Raw genomic sequence first — 19,866 nt, forward strand, 5'->3', positions numbered from 1 at the left:
ATGTGGTGTTTTGCAAATTATTTAAAGATGTCTTAACAGTGGGGATGAAAAAAATCATTTTAGAGGGTAACAATATTTCTGTTAATACTTATTTTTATTTGGGACAATGTTTAATTCTATTACTTGTTCTTTTTGGGACATCTTTCAAATTTGGTGTCCTTTATGCAATTTTAAAATATTACTGTGAAGCCATCTTGGCTGTCAGATTGGTTTATTGATAAGTGCATTGCTTGGTGCTTTAGTAGGAAGATCAGTACTAAATTAATATATGATTCTCATTACTTAATCATGTTAAATTATTGTGTTAGGACATTTTGTTTAAAGTATTTTTGGTTTAACAATTTATTGATAAAGTTCAACTCACAGCTGTATCAAATTGTCTTTTCCAGCTTAAATAAAAGTGACATTGCATTAATTACATTTATAATTTAAGCTGCATAGTGGCTCAGTGGTGGGGTGCTTCTCTGTAGATCAAGTGGAACCAACTGACTTTCCTCACTGAGTGCAAACAGCGCAAAAACCAAATCTAGGTACTTGCTGAAGTGCTGTGCACCTCTTAAAAAAATAAAGCATAGGTAAAATTGCTATCCCTCAAGAGAAGTGTCCAATTTGGAAAGAGCGAGCCTTATTAGGTAATCAAAAGAGGTCATTTGTGTCATGGACAAGGTTAAAAATGAAATGCCTTGGGGTTTGTGTCTGATTCGGCGCTTCCAGGCAACAGATGCACACAGTCTAAGGAGGAAAATAGTCTCTATGTTGGGTTGCAGGGTTGTGCAAAATTCTTCTTCCTCATGGAATTAGCGGCCTAAAATTGACATTTAGAAGCTATTTGGGTAAACTCCTTGCAGAAGAAACCTGAATTTATTCAAGTTTAGTAGAAAACTCACCAGGACCAAAAAAGTACTTTTTAATCACAATTGTAGGAAGAATTGTAGAGCTTTAATTGACCTGATTTTGCTGAAATGCATCTTTAAGGTCCTGTTTTTGTTGCAGGCTCTTCTGTTTGGGTAAATGGCAACAGTGGTTCATGTAATAAGAAAAATGCTTTTGCTTAAACCATCAGTATGAACTTTCTTGAGTCTTGTACTGCTATAAGATGCCAGCTGGCTTTCTTGCATTGATTCATTATGCTTGTGCACAGCAATCAGTATTTTAGCTACTTCCTGTTAGTCAAGTGGTTTGTAACTCTAGTGACTTAAAGTCATGTTTTGTATAAATAGGAACACTTAGATTTCCGATGAAACTTCAAATAACTCTTCTGAAACCTATTTGGGGGGTTTCTTTGTAAAAATAGGGATTGTAAGTAAAAGTGATCTTAGAAATAACAGCACAGAACTATATAGCTGCTTTGTCCTTTCATCTCTGTACTCAAGGTTTTATTTATTTATTTATTTATTGGAACTCCTCACGTTTCTTTATTCTAAACTCAGCAGTAAAAGCCTTTGGTTTGAAAATTGTTGCATCTCAACATCTTAAAGTGACTGTTTGGATTTGTTTCCAGGAACAAATGATGAGAAAAAAACAAGCCATGCATCTTGATGCACGCTACGTTACGATGGTGGAAAATGCCTACTACTACTGTAACCCTCCTCCAGCTGAGAAAACTGTGAAGAAGAAGCGTCCTCCCCTGCAGGAGTATATTCGTAAGCTGCTTTACAAGGACCTCTCCAAGGTCACCACAGAGAAGGTATATCTGATATCTTTGTGTCTTGAATGAACTGATTTCCTATTAATTTTTGGAGAGGCAGGGGCAGTTCTTTTTTTTTCTTTAATTGCAAGGTAAAGGGATCATTTTTATCCCTGGTGATTAATGTAGTTTTATTTCTTCTACTGTACTACATAGGTGCTGTAAACGTGGACCTACATTCTCCATAGCATTAAAAACAAGTAGAGAATAAATTTATCATCTTTGTTAAATGTATGATCTTCAGAGTGAAGAGAAGAGACCACATATATAGAGATATAAGAGCAAAGAAATTCTGAAACAGATTTAAACAGTTTGGTTAGTAGCCAGAGGACAGCAGTTTTATTGCAAACCTGAAGTTTTCCATAGCTACTGTAGAAATGGAAGATGTTTGGAAAAACACTTGTAGATGCATGTAGGGATTTCATCCCAACCATGAGAGAGAGGAAATGAAGGTGAATAACAGTTAAGAGGTAACATTTCCAATAAACTTATCTTAAAATTCTGTGTAGGTTCTGAGACAGATGCGCAAGCTGCCTTGGCAGGATGCAGAAGTGAAAGACTATGTCATATGCTGTATGATTAACATCTGGAATGTGAAATACAATAGCATTCACTGTGTAGCCAACCTCTTAGCTGGGTTGGTCCTTTACCAGGAAGATGTTGGGATCCATGTTGTGGATGGAGTGCTGGAGGATATTCGCCTAGGAATGGAGGTAAAAAATATCCTTTTTATAAAGCCATACTGATCTCTCCATTATGGAAAGGAAGAAAACAATAAAATAGTCATGCTTACAGAAAAGAGTCCTTACATTTTGGATTTTTCTGACTCATGACTTTTCTACCTGTCTTTCAGTTGTTTGATTAGGTTTGGTTCATTTAAAAAAAAAAATCAATGCAGATTACTGGGATGATTGTTTTGCCTGCTTACCATGGTATGGGGGTACAGTTTCTTCTTTCACAGTACAGTCACATTCATGCAGCCTCAAGTCACTTTGGAAAATAGCCCATGTTTTGATAGAGGTTTTAATTAAACTTTTTCTGGGGAATGGAAATATCACAGGCTTCAGATTATTACATGTATTTGAACACCTACAATACTTTCTAGCTGGCCACATTTCATAACTGTCTTCACTACTTCTAAATATTGAATTATACAATGCATATAGGCCTACAAGTCTTTTATCTTAAATTCTGACAATTGTTTATACTGTTTTTTCTAAAAGTGTATTTATAGAGATTCTATTACTATTTAGTATCTACACTAAAATAAATGTGTGGTTTTGGGGGGCTTTTTATTTCTTTAAGGTTAACCAGCCAAAGTTTAACCAACGACGCATCAGCAGTGCCAAGTTTTTGGGAGAGCTTTACAACTACCGAATGGTAGAGTCGGCTGTAATATTTCGAACTCTGTATTCGTTCACGTCCTTCGGAGTGAACCCTGACGGCAGCCCTAGTCCCCTGGATCCTCCGGAGCATCTGTTCAGGATTAGACTAGTCTGCACCATCCTGGATACCTGTGGACAGTATTTTGACAGAGGATCCAGCAAACGAAAACTTGATTGCTTCCTAGTATACTTTCAGGTATAAATGAACTGATTTTTTTTTTCAATAGCTTTCTTTAACAACTTAATGTATTTAAAGTCACCATGTACTTATCTACCTTTCTGAATGCTTTCTAGAACTGTAATTTTTAAAATCCTCTCAATTTTGTAGCTGTTTTATTTCAAAGTGAAATACGTCTTCAGTTGTATAAGTGAAGTGTTGGTCCAACAACTGCAGAACATGGGAGTAGCAGTTGGTGCACTGGAGGTTTAGGACAGCCTTTCAGGGGCTTTTTGCCAAGTGGAGAAATAGGTTGATGGAAATGAACAGCTTTGTGCAGAAGGGGTTGGGTCCTTGGATGCTTCTCTAGTTGCTCAGTACAAGCCACAGCAGAGCAAGTTATGATCTAGACGTTAGGGTGGCAGGGGAAGGTTTCATAGAGAAAGGGTTTAAACACTAGAACAGGCTGTCCTGAGAAATGTGGAATTCCAGTCCCTAGAGTTAATGCTAAGTCTTATTGGACTGGCTTCCATTTTCCTTCTGCTTCTTTCTTTAAAAGATGCTAATACAGAGATATTAAAAATGAACCAAATTACAGTGGTGGTGACTTATCTCACACCTTTGGGGATGCATATGCCTAGTTATCTAAGAGATGGAAAAAATTTTATTGTATTTTAAACCTATAATAAACCATTTTAAACCTAAAATAAACTTGGCACCAAAGAAGTCATATTCTTACTACACCCTAACATTTGAATAAGTTGTTCATGCTCTATTTTCAGATACAGTTTTGTAACTTCTCTGTTCTCAAATTCTACTTTTTGTGCTAACTTGTTAAAAATCTTTGTATAACTGGATGCTAAATCTTCACTTTATGATAGCTGGAGTGTTAAGCCTCTTGCTCTCTCTGTGTTTTCTCCCTTTCCTTGCCTTTTATGCTAAGCATCAAGGGACTGAATTTTCTTTAAAATGTGAAGAGAGAGGATTTGAAAGCTGAAGTGGATAGTTGCTAAGGACACATCTCATCAAAAGAGTTTGTCCTTAGACGCGTTCACACCAGCACCTTTTTGTTCAGTCTTTCGTGTTTTCAGCGGTTGTTACGATATCCTCATGTCTGTGGTTCCAACTTAAAGGCAGGGTTAAAATGAAAATCCATGTTTCAAAACCAGAAAAGACTCATATAATTTATTTAGTGCCTTCAAAATATCTAATAGTTATATGAAATGAAAGATCAGTGATTTGAGATGTTCTATATTTTCTGCTGAGCAAATGTGGCTAGACATAACAAGGTTAAATAAGTCAAATGGCTTAAAATGTCTACACACAACTTATTTGAATACTTTACATTCTAGCGCTATGTTTGGTGGAAAAAGAGTTTGGATGTTTGGACAAAAGACCATCCATTTCCTATAGACATTGACTATATGATCAGTGATACCCTGGAACTGCTGAGACCAAAGATAAAGCTCTGCAATTCTCTGGAAGAAGCTATAAGACAGGTACAAGACTTGGAACGAGAATTCCTAATAAAATTAGGTAAGGATATATGGAAAAGTAGTTGTCTATTAGACAAATCCTGGATTTCTTAAAGTTATTTCCATTGTGTTGATATGTAACTTTTGTCATTCAAATCAACTGATCTAACTTGATGAAAATTTTTTTGGTTTTGTTTCTTGTGCATTTTCAGATGTCCAAATAGAGTCCACATAATTCTAAATTGATGTGAGTAAAACAAAAATGGTCAGTACTATGATCATTTGGTCCATGTATAATATGGTGAAAAGGATGAGGAGGACCTTTTCAGGAAAAATAATTAGGAACTTTTACTGGAGCCTGGAGTATCTGCCCACCCCATTCCTGGGACTGTGGGTTGATGAGCACTGATCTAAGCCACCTTAGTGCTCAGCTTTCTTGGTTGTTTGCAACGTCCCTAGTTCTGGACTTCACCAGAGCTGCTGTTAAGGAGAGCTTTAGCATGAAACTACAGTAAAATAAGGAAAAAAACAAGTTTTGCTTTTAAAATGATGTCAGGATAATTTTGTGTCTTCTATTTCCCTTCTTCTTTTTTTTTTTTTTAACTGGGCTTATGTTTCAGTAGCAGCAAGAGGGTGATATTTTTCATGTAACTGAGCTTTGCTTGGATTAAACTGTTTTTTTCTTAAAATGTATGTAGTAGGCAGTGTGTTAGCTAGTAAATCCTGCTCAGTCTTGAGTGATGCCTATTTATGAACTGTTCTAAAACACCTGTGTTAAAAGTGGGTGTTTTGAGGATCCAATGCCAAGTGTGGAGCATAGCTCGGGTGAGGGAAGCCTGGTTGCTGTTAGTGTAGAGCACTTGTTTGGCTGGTGTTTGTCATCATATTAACCTTAGTCTTTTGTACACAGCTTTGTTAATAGCTATTGGAAACAAGAAGCTCATTTCTTATTAAATGGATCTGTTTTTCTAATTTTTTTTTATTTGCTGACCTTTATTTTTTTTTCATGGCAGGCTTTTATATGTAGATTTGGGGTTTTTGCAAGTGTCAATTATAGCCTTATGAGCACTTCTAGTTAGGTCCAATTTTCAGAATAATGTTTTTTATCCACTGAGATGACTTTATGCAGTTGCCAGGTTAAATGTTGCAACTTGCATTTTAGGAGGAATTTGTGTTTAAAATGCTCTTTATTTAGTAGACATGCTTCAAAAATAGCTATATAATAAATAAGATGCAGGTGAAAAAATCATTATGGTGTGATCTCAATTACTAGCTTTGATCTCAGATGTAGCCAAGCAGTAGCTTGGAATTGGCTACGTAAATTTTAATATTGTTTTGAAAGATGTTCAGCATTTTCTTCATGCAAATCGTGGTGGCTTCTGCTCTCTGAGTCACTGCTGTTGCAGGAGTAGGGCTCAGTGTGGCTTAGTAGGGATTTCTCAATGAGTATTCACCAGTGTTGAAAAATAACCATTAAAGAAGTTTGTTTTTCTGCCGCTTCTCATTTGCAATTAAATCCTTGTGTGTGCTGGGCTGGTGCTGGGCGCCGCGGTGGCTTCGAGCCCGTTGGCTCCTGTGCCACCCCGGTGACTTTGCGCCGGGGAGAAGATACCAAGAGCGATTCCAGCAGCTCGTGGGCCTGTGCGGAGCAGCACGGGTTTTGAACAGTGTGAAATTTCCAAATTGGGAAAAAAAAGGATGCTTTGAAACCTGTGGTGTGTGAAGAAGCGAGTGTGTGTGTGTTCGCGCAGAATTGAAATCCTCACTACATACCCTATGGCCATGCATGGAGTTGTCTTATTTCTGCTTAACTTAAACTTGGCTGTAAAGCTCATCTTTGACCTTAGCTGTTGGATTTTGAGATCTTTGAAAGAGATTTGGCTGTTATCTGCATGTCACATCCCACTAAGGCACCCACTAAGGAGGTGACACAAAAAGATCTAATGTCCCCCAACAGCTTCTCTGCTGAGAGTTCGGATTTATGGTTAAGAATGGTGAACACCTGCACTTGCTCTTGAAGCTGAGGAATGATTTGGGTCATAACTGCTATATCAGGGTGCATAAACAGTACCATTTTGTACTGTTTTGAACTTAAAGGTAGAAGTAGACTTGAAACCATAGTATTTGATTACATGAATGCAATGACAATTAGATCCTCCATTGATGGATTCATGGTGTATGTCTAGATAGTAATGCTTGTTTGGTAGAATGTTTGGTCTGAAAACCTCCCAAATGTTGAAATGTTTATACTGTATGTGCTACTAGTGACATTGTTACAGTGTTGTTACAACACAGAATTGTGCAATAAACTGGGTTATATCAAAGCAGGTTTCTCTTCCAAATGATCTGCAAGTTGATAGCTGTGCAAGCCTTGCTTTCTCAAAAGGAGTTTTACAATCCTAATCCTGCTGGGTTTTTTTCCTTCTCTCTGAAAACTTTCAGGACAAGTCAACAAGAGTTAGGAAGTAAAGACAGGAAGTTCTCAAGGGCCTGATGGGGATCAGTCTTCAGTGAGCCGAGCTCCACTACAAGTCCCCTTTTATGGTCATAACTATTGTAAAACCAAGAGATTCTTCTCCAAACACATATGTACGGACACACGTGCAGAGACTGAGCGTGAGTGGCCCATGACCACGGTCTCCAAGTCTCAATTCACTGCATTAGAATATTTTTTTCATTGTAAAGAACAAACAAGGAATGCCAGGAGCACACAACTTACATATTCTTTTGCTGTTCCAAAGCCCTAAGCTAACGGTTAACCCTAAGTACAGAGTGTGCACATTTTTGAAATCTGAATGACAACATGTATAGCGAGTATGTTTATTCCTTAACTGAATTTTTGAAAAAATAGTGCCTTAGATGTGTTCTGTTGCAGAAGGCTGGCATAAGCCCTACTTCCTGCCAGCTCAGGCCATGATCCTCTGGAGGATTAAGTAGCTTTGCAGGTCAATGTACAAAATTTAAGTGTGTATGAAAAGAGTACTGTGTACTGGAAGTTTCTTCTGTCTTGCACTGATGCCAGCAATAGCTGTTTTTCAAAAACTGTTTTTTTCAGAATTTCAGAACCATGCTCAATTTTTAAATATGTTCTCTGAAAACAATTTGATAATCTATCTCAAAGACTAAATTGGACACTGAAATGCTGCTTAATTCTCTTGTAGCTGTGTAACGTAATGTGATGCTCTAAATCAGAATTAAAATTACTTTTCATCATGCTCTCCAAAGCCTTTAACATTTCAGATGTTGGAGTCCTGGTGTTAAAACTTGCTTTTCACTTGCACACAGGACCGTTCTCTCAGTAAGTGCAATGAAGACACTAGATCAGAGTCCCTTTCAGGAATATTATTTCTCACTCTTTATGCAGGGCACTTTAGTTCATCCTCATAGATTTAAATGTGTAACAAATCTTTCTGAAAGGCTTCGTTATGGGCTGAGAAATTGGCTCTTTCAAAATGGCTAATAGACCTATAGCAAGTTAAAGTACCATCATCTGTGATTTCTATATTGACAAAAACATTGGAAAGCTTGAATACCTACACTGTTTCAAAGAAGCATTTCTTTGAATGCTTTCAAGTAGTTTTTGAAGAACTCGAGGTGTAATACTGCTTTAATGGTACAGGCAAAGGTTGTTATTTGTTCTGATTTATTTATTTATTTCAAATTTCAGGACTTGTGAATGACAAAGATTCCAAAGATGCCATTACAGAAGGAGAGAATATAGAAGAGGATGAAGAGGAAGAAGAAGGTGGAGCAGAGACAGAGGAACAATCTGGAAATGAAAGTGAAGTAAACGAACCAGAGGAAGAGGTGGGCTGTTATTTTCCTTGCTTTGCGTTAGCCTTGCATTTAAAGAAAAAATCAACAGTCAATGATTTGAGACTAAATTATAGTCACGTATATATGCAAAGTCAATACGAAATGAGGTTTATTCCAGAAAAAATATAGCAGAAACTCGAACCTGACACTGTGCTCAGGGCTTGCGTAGCCCTAAGTTTTCTGGAGTAAATCACTTCCAGAGCCCTTCCTATATCTCCCGTAGCAGCAAATGTATTGACTAGATCTCAAAGCCATCGTAGGAAAAACAACAGATGTCCAAAGTATGCCTGTATAATATGAATAAATAGAAGATTTATCGTGTGTATCAACCTTCCTTGTTTACTGTGCCAGTAATCTTGTAAATTAAAGTGGGCTAGCCAATAGAAAAAGCAGGCGTGTACACAGAAATTCCCTCTTGTCACTGTGACGCAGCAAAGTTGACATGCTAATGGTAGTATTATGGGAAAATGAATTTATTAAGGAAATAGGGAGCAAACAGAATGTTTTATTGTGGCAATTGAGACAGAATTTACTTGATAAGATGATTTTAATATAGCTACTTTTTCTTGCAGGGTTTTTTTTCGATTAATCTTTAGTGATTTAGTGTGTTTCTGTTCTCTCTTGTCCCAATTTCATAATGTTTATTCCCCAAAACACCAAATAAGACTGGGTTCAGGCTCTGAATTACTAAGAAACACTAAAAATAAAACACAATATGCAACTCTGCTATAGTTGAACTCTAATGAGGGGGAGATGTAGAGAATGTTTGTGAGGAATTGGACATAAGTGGATTTTTTTCAAGCAGAAAGGTGTGTTGGAGTGTTTTTATCACTGGGAACGGACAGCACTGCATTGTCAATGAAGATGAGTAAATCAGCTGTAAAGTGCTTTGTATTCTAAGGGATGTAAATAACAAATATGTGTAACTACCTTTAAAATAAGCAGAAATTATATTATTATCACATGATTGGATTCAATGATCTTGAAGGTCTTTTCCAACCATAATGATTCTATGTTTCTACATTATAAATACTGAATATTCCAGGAGGGCTCTGACAATGAGGAAGAAGAGGGTGAAGAGGAGGAGGAAGAAAATACTGATTATCTTACGGACTCCAATAAGGAAAATGAAACAGATGAGGAGAATACAGTATGTGTAATTCTTATTTATTTTTTACTTTTTATTTTCAGATAAGATGCAAAAAATCAATTTTTTTTCCTGAGTCTTTTTTAGCCAATACTGCTCATCTGTCTTGAAAAAGAACATAAAAACTCTACATACTGTTCTTTCAGATGCATTTTTGAGCTTATTTTTGTATTTACAAGCTTTCATTATTACATTCTGTAAGCATTCATGCCGTCATGACGCTATTAAAAGATGTTGTGGTAGGACTGTGCATTTTAGCTGGACTAGACGAAGCTGTGTGATAGTTTTGCCATGCCAGGAATGGTGGCAAATTGATATGGGACAACAAAGTAAATCGGTTGTTCTGCACTACATCTGTACTACAAGTGAAAAGCAGAGAAACCCCGAAGAGCAAGATTCTTGTAACAGAGGAGGAAGAGGCAGATCCCAACATCTATAGCAAAAAAACCGAACAGCTCCTGACTTCCATAGGAAGTAATGATCATGACAGCAACAAACTGAGGTGCTAACTTGAAGAGCTGTAAATAAAAGTAGGATTTTTTTGTGGTCTGTGCTGTTAAGTGTTCTGAAGAGACTTCAGTGTTGCTTAGTGACAGGTGTTGCTGACTTAGGAGAACACTTATTTGTAAGCCTTGGGGTAAACAGTGGTGCAGGTCCCACTGTATAAGCCTTATCTGTGTACCAAGAGGCATGTTAAGTGCAATTTTTGTCAGATGGAGCTTTCCAAATGCTGAAGGATAGTCATTTTCCTGAAGAAACTGGCTCATTTACTAAGGGTTTCAAGGAAAAAAAAAATGACATGTAGGCAGGGGAAGAGAGAGACTTTTCTTTGTATTGTCGTCACATCAAAAATGACATATGCAGGTATGTCAGAATATCTTCCATGTTTCATCTTCGTAACTGTAGCAGTAAACTTCTGAAAATATTTTTGGCATAAAATAGTCCAGGTTGGAAGCCTTTTGTTCTAACAATTTATTTTTACTATTATTTTTTTTAATCGTGATTATATGTGTCATAGAACAACGAGATTATTTTTCCTTTTATTTCTAGGCTGAATGTTCGTGTTTCTGAAATGACTCTAATGCAACTTTTTTTTTCCATTGTCATAGGAAGTAATGATTAAAGGAGGAGGACTCAAGCATGTCCCCTGTGCAGAAGATGAGGACTTCATTCAGGCCTTAGATAAAATGATGCTGGAAAATCTTCAGGTACAAATCTGAATTTGGTACCTCCTCCATAAACGTGACTTACTGCCTAATGGGCCATTGCTGATTTTTTCAGAAAATAAGTGTTCAATGCATAGCTTACTATACCAAGCAATATGGATTCTTTTACTTACCTCAGGCCTCTTCTGTGCCTTTAACTGTCATTTCTGCACAACTGTTGTCTGTTGCTCCTTCTCTGAATAAGGCTTTGTACTGTCCACCTTTGTAGACAAAGTCTCTTTTGAAGTGGGGAAAAAATATGAAAATCATAACAGGTTGATGGCAGGCTGCTTTTCTTTTTTGTTCTGTTTTGTTTTGCCTTATAACCTATTCTAGGTAGAAGGGCTAAACTGAGCTAAATTGTTAAGCTAAAACAGGTGCATCTGTTTCCTGCCAGATGAGATAATGGAGAGAAAAGCAGAGATAGAGGAATTAAGTCAATCTGGAACAGTGTCAGTATTCCTGCAAATATTTTAAAAGCCCCAAACAGACAAAAGCCTCAAGGAAACAGAATACAATAAAATTGATATTTCATCTGTGAATACTATTTTTAAAAGGACATTTTTCAGACATTCCTTCATTCTTAAAAAGAAAAAAGATGACTGAAGCCTTATAAATATAGTAAAGCATTTAGAAACACCTTCATGACAGATCCTTGCTGCACTCAGTTACAGACTTTTTTCCCAGTCATGAAAACGTGAACATTGCCAGGCTTTGGGGTATTTTTAGCATGTGATCACTTGCCTTTTTTTTTCCTTTTTTCTTTTTTAAATAGCAACGGAGTGGAGAATCTGTTAAAGTACATCAGCTGGACGTTGCCATTCCTCTGCATCTCAAAAGTCAGCTAAAGAAGGGACCCCCACTTGGAGGTGGGGAAGGAGAATCGGAGTCTGGAGACACGATGCCATTTGTCATGCTAACACGGAAAGGCAACAAGCAGCAGGTAAGACTTTACATAGCTATTGCTAACATTAAAAAATCACAACACTAACTTTTCACAAGTTACTCTCTGACTTTTAAAGTGCCAGAAATTTCCTGTAGCCACTGAAAGTTAAGGTGTAGGAAGTGAAAGGAGACTGGCTAGCTCTAAATCTTGAAGACTCTGCAAATTTTGCTGACAACTCTTTCAGCTTCAAATCAAGATACATTTTTTTTTTTTTTTGCTATATGCAAATTTCTATACAACTGCCACTTGGCAAAATTTGCTCAGCTTGGAAAACTGTTGTTAATTTTAAAAGGCTTTTTTAAAGGGTTTCTTCTAGAGTGAGTCTATGCAACTTAAATGGAAATCAGGTTAATAAAACCTTTACTTCAAGCAGGAAAGCTTTACATTTGTCTTGGCTCTTCCCTTGCATGTGTTTGAATTTTCTTGGGTATGCAAATGAGCAATACACAAATACCTAACACTTGCTGAAAATGCTTTTCTCATCATCATTAATGGTCTTTAAAGAAACCTTTTTATTTCATTTGTGCTCATTGATGATGAGAATGAGGGACTCGAATTAATGGGGAAAACAGAAGCGAAACTTTATTTTATTCCATAGTATTTCAAGTACTTAGACTTATGACATCACTGCATGACTTCTGTTACCTGAAAATTGACTGCAGTGTAGAACAGTTGAGGTACATAAAGCTGCAGTGGAATTTTTCATGTGAATGAAAGACATGTTAAAAATATAATTAAACCTAATCTCTGTATGAAACTAATTTGTGTCCTCACTTATATCTGTGCAGTTTTTCAGGTAAATTGGATTATAGAATCACAAGTCAAAAGCCCAGAATACTCAAAAATACTCAGAAGTACTTTGAGGATTGCTCTATCATCAATACTAGTAGCGAGTAGTTGGAAGGAAATGAGGAAAACCTGTCCAGTGTCAATATAGACTAGCTCTTTTGAGCAGGTAGTTATAAATTGTTTGAAAATTGATCATATTTTAAGTGAAAAATGTGTGAGGAGATAAACCTCATGGTGCTGTTTTAGGCACTGTTTAGGTTGAAATTACTTTTTAAAGTAACCATATGCTACAGGATATTTTAGCTTGCGTGAGCTTCAACTTATTTGAAATCCACCTTTGTGCTTTGTTCTATTTGTTGCATTTTTGTACACGCTGTGATCCACAAAACATAGGTCAAAAGCATCCCTAAGACTTCAGTGTTTTACTGTGCAAGGGTCTAGAAAGAAGGGGCTTTTTGACTGTGAAGAACTGCTCCCATTAAAGCTGTGATGATCTAATGTTTTAAGTGGGGTGAGGAATGGTTGCAAATTGTCTTTTTCTGTTAACTGTAAAACTGCCATTCAATTTCTCTGCTCTGGGAGAGACCTTGTGCAGGTAGAAATCACCTTTGGAAGGCTTATTTATTCTGTGTAACAAGTAGGTGTCATAAAAATAGTAGCTTAAGAGGAAATAGCAGATAGCAGAGTAGCAGGTTAAGCTTCTGTAGACTTCTCAGAGTAGTTTGGGTTACCAGCTGCAAAAATGCTGTACAGGGCCTGGTTGACCAGCAAAGGATGGAAAGTTGTTCTGGCATGTGCTGCAAAAACAGGCAGGCCTGCAGACAGAACAGCTGCCGAATGCCCAAACTTCAGTGCAGTGTGAAGGTGCAATGAAACAAGGATACATCTGTAAGAGCTGGTGTGTCAGTGAGGAAAAAATCCCATAAAATGATGGAATGTTAGTCATGCAAAATGACCTTTCATCTGTTAAATGTTTGTTGAGAGGAAAATACAAGGGCCAGAGTTCTCGAACTAAAAATATTTTACCTGATCATTTTCTTGCTAATGCTTTCACTGGAGAGAGGGTGAAAGAAAATATTTTTAACTTTGCTTTATAATCTCATGTTTTGTGCAGAAGCTTATAGGAATTAATGCCGTATCTGTACAACGTCTTCCACATTTGGCTTCCTATCTGTGCAGAAAATGAGAAGGTTGGTTATCAAAAAAGCCTTGAGCCAGTCAGGGTTTGTGACTGCTCATGTATGTGCTCGAGGGGGTTGTTTTTAAAAGCTTAATTCTTCCCTTCTGCAAATACTGTGCTAAGTAGGTGCTTTTGAAGCTATTTGACTTGGGTACATCCATACTTGGACCTAATAGTGACTATTAATTGATTTTCCTATTGCATTTCTTTGGTTACTCTGTTTCCTGGGACTTCAATGGTGCATCAAAATTTTGTAGAAGTTTTGATTGGGGAGCTATAACTGTTTTCACAGAGCTGAAAAGGGATTTGAAACAACTATATTCCCCCAAAACTGCCTTTGGCATTTTCAGAGTTTTTATTGGGAATATCTGCAATCATCGAGAATTTTAGGAGCTTCTTACTCCGCGTGACGGGAAAATATTGCTGACAACCAATGACCTGACAAATAAAGCAAAACTTGTTCGGGAATCTCATCCCCCTGCCACTTTCCCCCAGTATTTGCTTTTGGGAGTAGGCTTTTCCTGCCAAACCTCTGTTTGCTTTTTCTAGAAATGTAAAAAATGGTTGTTTTACAGAATACTTCAGTTCCTGAGTCAATGAAAAGCTTCTTTGTCCGTGGTTCGTGTTCAGACAAAATACGTTAGTAGACAGCTTGAATAGAAAAAAAAAAATAAGCAGGAAAGAGGAGGTGGAGTTGAGAGGAGAGTAGTTGTTTCTTACACTGCTGAATTTTAAATCCGAGTGAGCAGACCGTGCACTGAATTTTGAAGGAATGCATGTGTTGTTACTCTTAACCAATAGCTGTCCAATTCTAGCTTTTTAAAAATGGCAAACAAAATTGGCTGACAACCCAGAGGCTAAAAGATATTTCTCATCTTAGTCATTGCTAGAAAAATAAGCAGCACCACTGCATTCGTGTCAACCTGATCGATTCTCACGTTTGCAGTTGGTTTGATCTCTCTGTTTGTCAGAATTGCCTTGGAAAGCAGGAGCCTTCACTATTTAAAAACAAATAAAAAGAAGAAAGAATGTACATGTTGATGATAACATGTGCTGTTATCATCCAAAGGTTAATGTTTGTCCGGAGAGGTCCGGTCGCTAACTGCTCGGTTCCTGCACCGGTGTTGAGGCAGGTACAAAAGCAACATTGTGTAGCCCACGTTGTGGCCCATGGCTCTTAAGAACCTCCCGACACCCCAAATTAATGATCCACTGCGGGTTGATAGGAGCAAGACACCAAATTTATCTTATTTTGTCACGCTGTGATTACAAAAACACACGATAGCCAGGATATCAGGTAGAGCAGTGTCTTGACCTGGCTACTATAAGATGTTGTGTGACAAAAATCTACAAAGCTAGTTGCAGTAAAATTGTTTTCCAAATGTTTGGTGGAATGAGGAGTAATCCCCAAACTCCAAGCAGACAAGGGGAAATGCCGGAATTCAGACCCCATCATAAGTCATCGGGGCTGAGCTCTCTCTGCTGTTCGTTTTTATCAATGTCTAAGCAATTTTACACCAAGGAGATGTGAACCAAAAGGAGATGTAGGTAGTAAGGGACCCTGACAGCAAGCAGATAGCCTTTAGTTTGAAAGATTTCAGAAAGATTTTTAATGTAATAACCATCAAAAAGTATAACCTACCCTCGAATGTTAAATTCTTATCTTCCTGACATTCTTTATCAGTATTTTAATTTACTCCAGTCTCCTGAATGCAAGAAGTGTTTTCAAATGTTTTCAAGTGTGCCATCTTTTTCAGGTGAACGTGATGTCCCTAAATTCTCTTTCCACAGTTTTTAGAAGTTTTCAATATCAATGTTTGTAAATGGGAAATGTTTCACTTGCTCAGTAGTCATCAGCTACCTTAGTAATTGTCACCAATGGTTTCATTTCACACTGCAGCCTTGAGCCAGAGTGCCTAGAGCCTAATGCTGTGGTGATACAGTGATGTCTTCCAAATCTAATTCCCTCCTCCTTTAATTCATGGTTTCTTTCTTTTGGTTTAAGCATTCTGTCTGAAAACACTACCAGTTCCATTAAGCTGACAAATGCAGAGAACGGGCAGCAAATAAAGGGTATATTAAGACAGCCACATCCCTAAGCTCCTTGCCTGGGAACTGATTTTCACCCTGAGATGCTGTTAATGGATTAGAAGGTTATTTGTATAATTGCTTTAATATTGAGAATACATGCCATGTTGTTTAGTTTGCTCAACCATTAATAACTACAGCTTTCTTTTTTGTAATTCAAAGAACTTCCATTTTTATTCCTCCCGCTCACATAAAAAGGTTGCATTTATATTCAAAATAACTGGTAGATACCTTGCTAATGAGCAAAAAAAAAAAAAAAAAAAAAAAAGTCCTTTAAGTCTTTTAATTGATAAAGTTTCACTGCATTCAAGATTTTTTTTCCCTCACATCTTCCAAGCAGTTGTTTGCATTCTTTATTTTCAGGGCTTGCATTTGAATACTCAGATCCTCTTGCATTCCTCGTTAGTCCACTGCCAGTGGGATGCTGCTGTCTAAATAGCTAAGATGAGGTTTCATAGTAGTTATTTCATGAAATAAAAAGATGCTGTGAGGATTTTGCTTTGCTAGAGGTTCTTACAGTATGTATCTCTTTGTTAGCAGCTTTTGTCAGCACCATTGAAAGCATGCCTACCAATTTGCCTGCTTCCATTTTTATGGACAAAAGGATTTTTAGGTGGCAAGAGCAGGTAGCAGGATTAATAGCAATTCCTACAACCACAGGGTAGTTTATTTCTAAACACAGTGCCGTAATTGAAGGGGAAAGTGGATTTTTTTTTCCCTAGCTATATTCACAAACTTTAAAGAGCTTCTGAAAACTATCACTTCTCTGACTTGGGATAACTTTAAAATATTTTTCTGTGAAAATAAAACCTTGTGGTTTTTGGAGGAAAGACAAAGCATCTTCCACCAGGGCCTTTCCTGAAAGGTGTCCTGAGACAGCAAGTTTGCCTTTGATGTAACGTAAGTCGGCGGTAACGTGTTGATTGTGTCGTGTGGATGTTCAGGGAGGAGGAGAACAGGGAAGGATTAAATTTGATTACATTTGACACCGTAGCTGTGTCTTTCACCATAAACACTAAGGAGATGGAATCATTTATAAAATGTAAAGACAAGGAATGGCAGAGGGTATTTGAAACCTTAAAGCATTTTCCTCTGTAGTTACAAGAGTTAGCAGTAGGAGATCTGATTGCTTTAGAAGGTAGCTGTACTGTGCACCTTGTAACTAATAAGAATTAAAACATATAGCAGTCCGTTCCGTGTAAGAAATGGTGCAGTTTGTTCCCGTAATCATCTGGCTTAATAGTCTTTTATTTTACAAATACATCTTCTTCTTCTATGAATTATATATGTCTTCAGCACATCTAGATATTAGTTATTTTCTCATGCTTCATTTTGTGGAGTAGATTTGAAAAAAAAAAAAAAAAAAAAAAAAGCTTCCCAGTTAAAAAATAAATACATATATATATTGCAGGAATCATCTCATCACGGCAGCCTAGAAATACACGTAACAGTCTCTCTCTTGTCCTTCAGTTCTGTGATGGGTCCTTAAAGGCTTGTTTTGCTTTGCAGTTTAAGATCCTAAACGTACCAATGTCTTCCCAACTTGCTGCGAACCACTGGAACCAACAACAAGCTGAACAGGAGGAAAGAATGAGGATGAAAAAGCTCACTTTGGATATCAATGAACGGCAAGAACAAGAGGACTACCAAGGTCTGAGTGCAAAAATATTATTTCTGATAATTTGCAGTTTGTGCTGAGCATTAACTTTATTTTATGGAAAATGTACACTGTAGTTTCAGTAATTCCTACTTACTCCCTGTATTCTGGGATTGTAGAAGTTCACATAGCTTTTTTTATGAAAAAGTTTTTAATTGGGCCACAATAAATGTCCCCATTTCTACTCCATTTGGAAATGGGAGGAATTCTACTCAGTTTTGAAATAGGAGGAATTGAGACTTTTTTCTTCAAAATTAAATAATATAACACAGATTGTCTGAATTTCTAGAAGAAAAGTGAGTTGGATAGAGAACGATTTCATTCTGTGTAACCTATCAAAAAAAAGCTTTAATTTACTACTAGAAAATAGGTATTTATTTTTATGCTAAGACTAGGTGGTACCTTTTGTCTCAGTAGTAACAAAGATCAGCTCAGAGTCATATTATTAAAGTTTCTGGAAGCCTGGCAAATACATAGCATGAGAATATAATTAATAGAATAAAGATTTAATACTAATTATCTGATCTGAGTTGAAAAAATGTATTTATATGTTTGCATGTGTGTGTATATGTGTGAATATATTGTTGATACACAATATAAAATGTGTAAATCAAATGGGCTGATAGAAGCAAATGGTTAATAATCAGCTATAGCCAGTGTACTTGATATATTTTTTCAGATTCAACCTTCCTGGGTTTACCCTGATCATAAGCAAAGCCAAACCAAATAAAGCTGATAGCATTTTCAGTTCCCTTTTTTCCCCCCAATGATATTTCAGTCTTGTGGTAATCACAATATAAGTAGCTAATTATCAGGAAATCCTGTTTAGTGAAAGGTCATTGTTCATCAAGAAATAGGGGATTTAAAATTAAAGCAGCTCTGATTATGAAAGCACTATGGAATCCAATACTTCCAGGATTTTGAGTAACAGAAGTCCTAAATTCATGCTTTTATAAAGGATTTTTCTTCCAGGGGAATGTGTGCAGAGCTCTGAAATGGGAAAGTATCATAATATTTTTAGATTTTTTTTTTTTTAAATTCATTTAGTCAGCCTGACTAACAACTGACGCTGTGCAGGGGGCAGTGGGCTGGCTCCGTGCAGGACCTCAGCGCGGAGGCTGCGAGTTGCCGCCGGGATGGTTGGACGCTCTCTCTAGCAGACGATGGGTGTGCGTCTCCAACGAGATGAGCGGAGATTAGGGAACCAGACGGAGCAGACTTTCAAACCTAATCTGTTTAACAGCTTATTCCACTTTTCCCCACGTTTATGCCATGTGTGGGTTTTGCTGAGCGTGGAGGTTCTCGTGCAGGTGGGCGGTCGGCAGTGCTTTCAGTCAGATGTGCCAACATATGGCAGTAGCTTTTGGATAGATTCCTGGGATAGATTCCTAATTCCATCAGATACTTAATAACCACTAACTTAGTCCAGTCAGGAGCCTTTTTTTTTTTATCATAATTATTTCTCATTCTTGGAGAAATTCATCTTTACCAAATGACAGAAGCCTGATGTTTCTACCTAGCTCTAACTGCCCAAAGGCTGGATCTTCAGAGCTGAGCTGGTGAGTGCAGGCTCCCTTTGAATCAGTGGGGAGACCTGGGTGCACACAGAGGGAGATGAACTCAGTCCTTCAGCCAGCTGGCATGAGATGGGTCAGCTGAGCCACCCTCTCCAGGTGTTGGTTTGTCTCTTGTCCATAAAGGGACCCTATTATGGATTTAGGCTTAAATACCTGCCTCCTAGATGCCTAAATTAGGACAAGTCTCTCCCAAGTCTTTCAGCTGGCAGCAAACCTGGGCAGTTGTTACTATTTTGGAGTAGCTTTACGCTGTGGCCTGTCATGCTGCCTTTATCCCCGGTAGTCGGTGGTGGCTTATGCATAATGGAGGAAAAAAGGTCATGCGTGCTCCTTGCTGAAGCACTTGTGATGAAAACCACTCCTTTCCGTGCCTCCTGTGGGAACACCCAGGGACATCTGGAAATGCAAGTTCACATTACAGAGTAGCTTGAATCTGTCAAAGCTCTCTATGCAATTTTAATAACTTTAACTGTTACAGATACGTGGGATAGTGTAAGGAATGTTAACCTGCAAGGATAGCAAAGTGTATGTAAAATGTCTTAATTCATGCCCTTGAAAAGGATTTATTTAAGTTTTTCCTTGAAAAGACCTGTACAAAACTTATTTAATTTTGGTTCTTTCTGAAATTGCAGAGATGTTGCAGTCCCTGGCACAGCGTCCAGCTCCTGCGAACACTAATCGTGAGCGACGGCCTCGTTACCAGCATCCGAAGGGAGCACCTAATGCAGATCTAATCTTTAAAACTGGTGGGAGGTAG

General features: G+C 37.5%; 1 protein-coding gene across 1 annotated transcript in view; it reads left to right on the forward strand.

Annotated features, from left to right (window-relative positions):
* Positions 1-19,866, forward strand: part of UPF2 (UPF2 regulator of nonsense mediated mRNA decay) — a 50,818-nt gene extending 30,952 nt beyond the window's left edge. The window contains exons 13-22 of the mRNA XM_088526317.1: positions 1,502-1,687; positions 2,197-2,400; positions 2,993-3,268; positions 4,582-4,765; positions 8,372-8,511; positions 9,566-9,670; positions 10,777-10,875; positions 11,648-11,815; positions 17,385-17,526; positions 19,742-19,866. Coding sequence (XP_088382443.1) covers positions 1,502-1,687; positions 2,197-2,400; positions 2,993-3,268; positions 4,582-4,765; positions 8,372-8,511; positions 9,566-9,670; positions 10,777-10,875; positions 11,648-11,815; positions 17,385-17,526; positions 19,742-19,866 — 1,629 coding nt within the window. The remainder of the gene's footprint in view (positions 1-1,501; positions 1,688-2,196; positions 2,401-2,992; positions 3,269-4,581; positions 4,766-8,371; positions 8,512-9,565; positions 9,671-10,776; positions 10,876-11,647; positions 11,816-17,384; positions 17,527-19,741) is intronic.

This window comes from Tinamus guttatus, unplaced genomic scaffold, assembly GCF_059628265.1.
Source record: "Tinamus guttatus ecotype Peru unplaced genomic scaffold, ASM5962826v1 Tinamus_guttatus_pri_ptg000245l, whole genome shotgun sequence".
NCBI classification, from domain to species: domain Eukaryota; kingdom Metazoa; phylum Chordata; class Aves; order Tinamiformes; family Tinamidae; genus Tinamus; species Tinamus guttatus.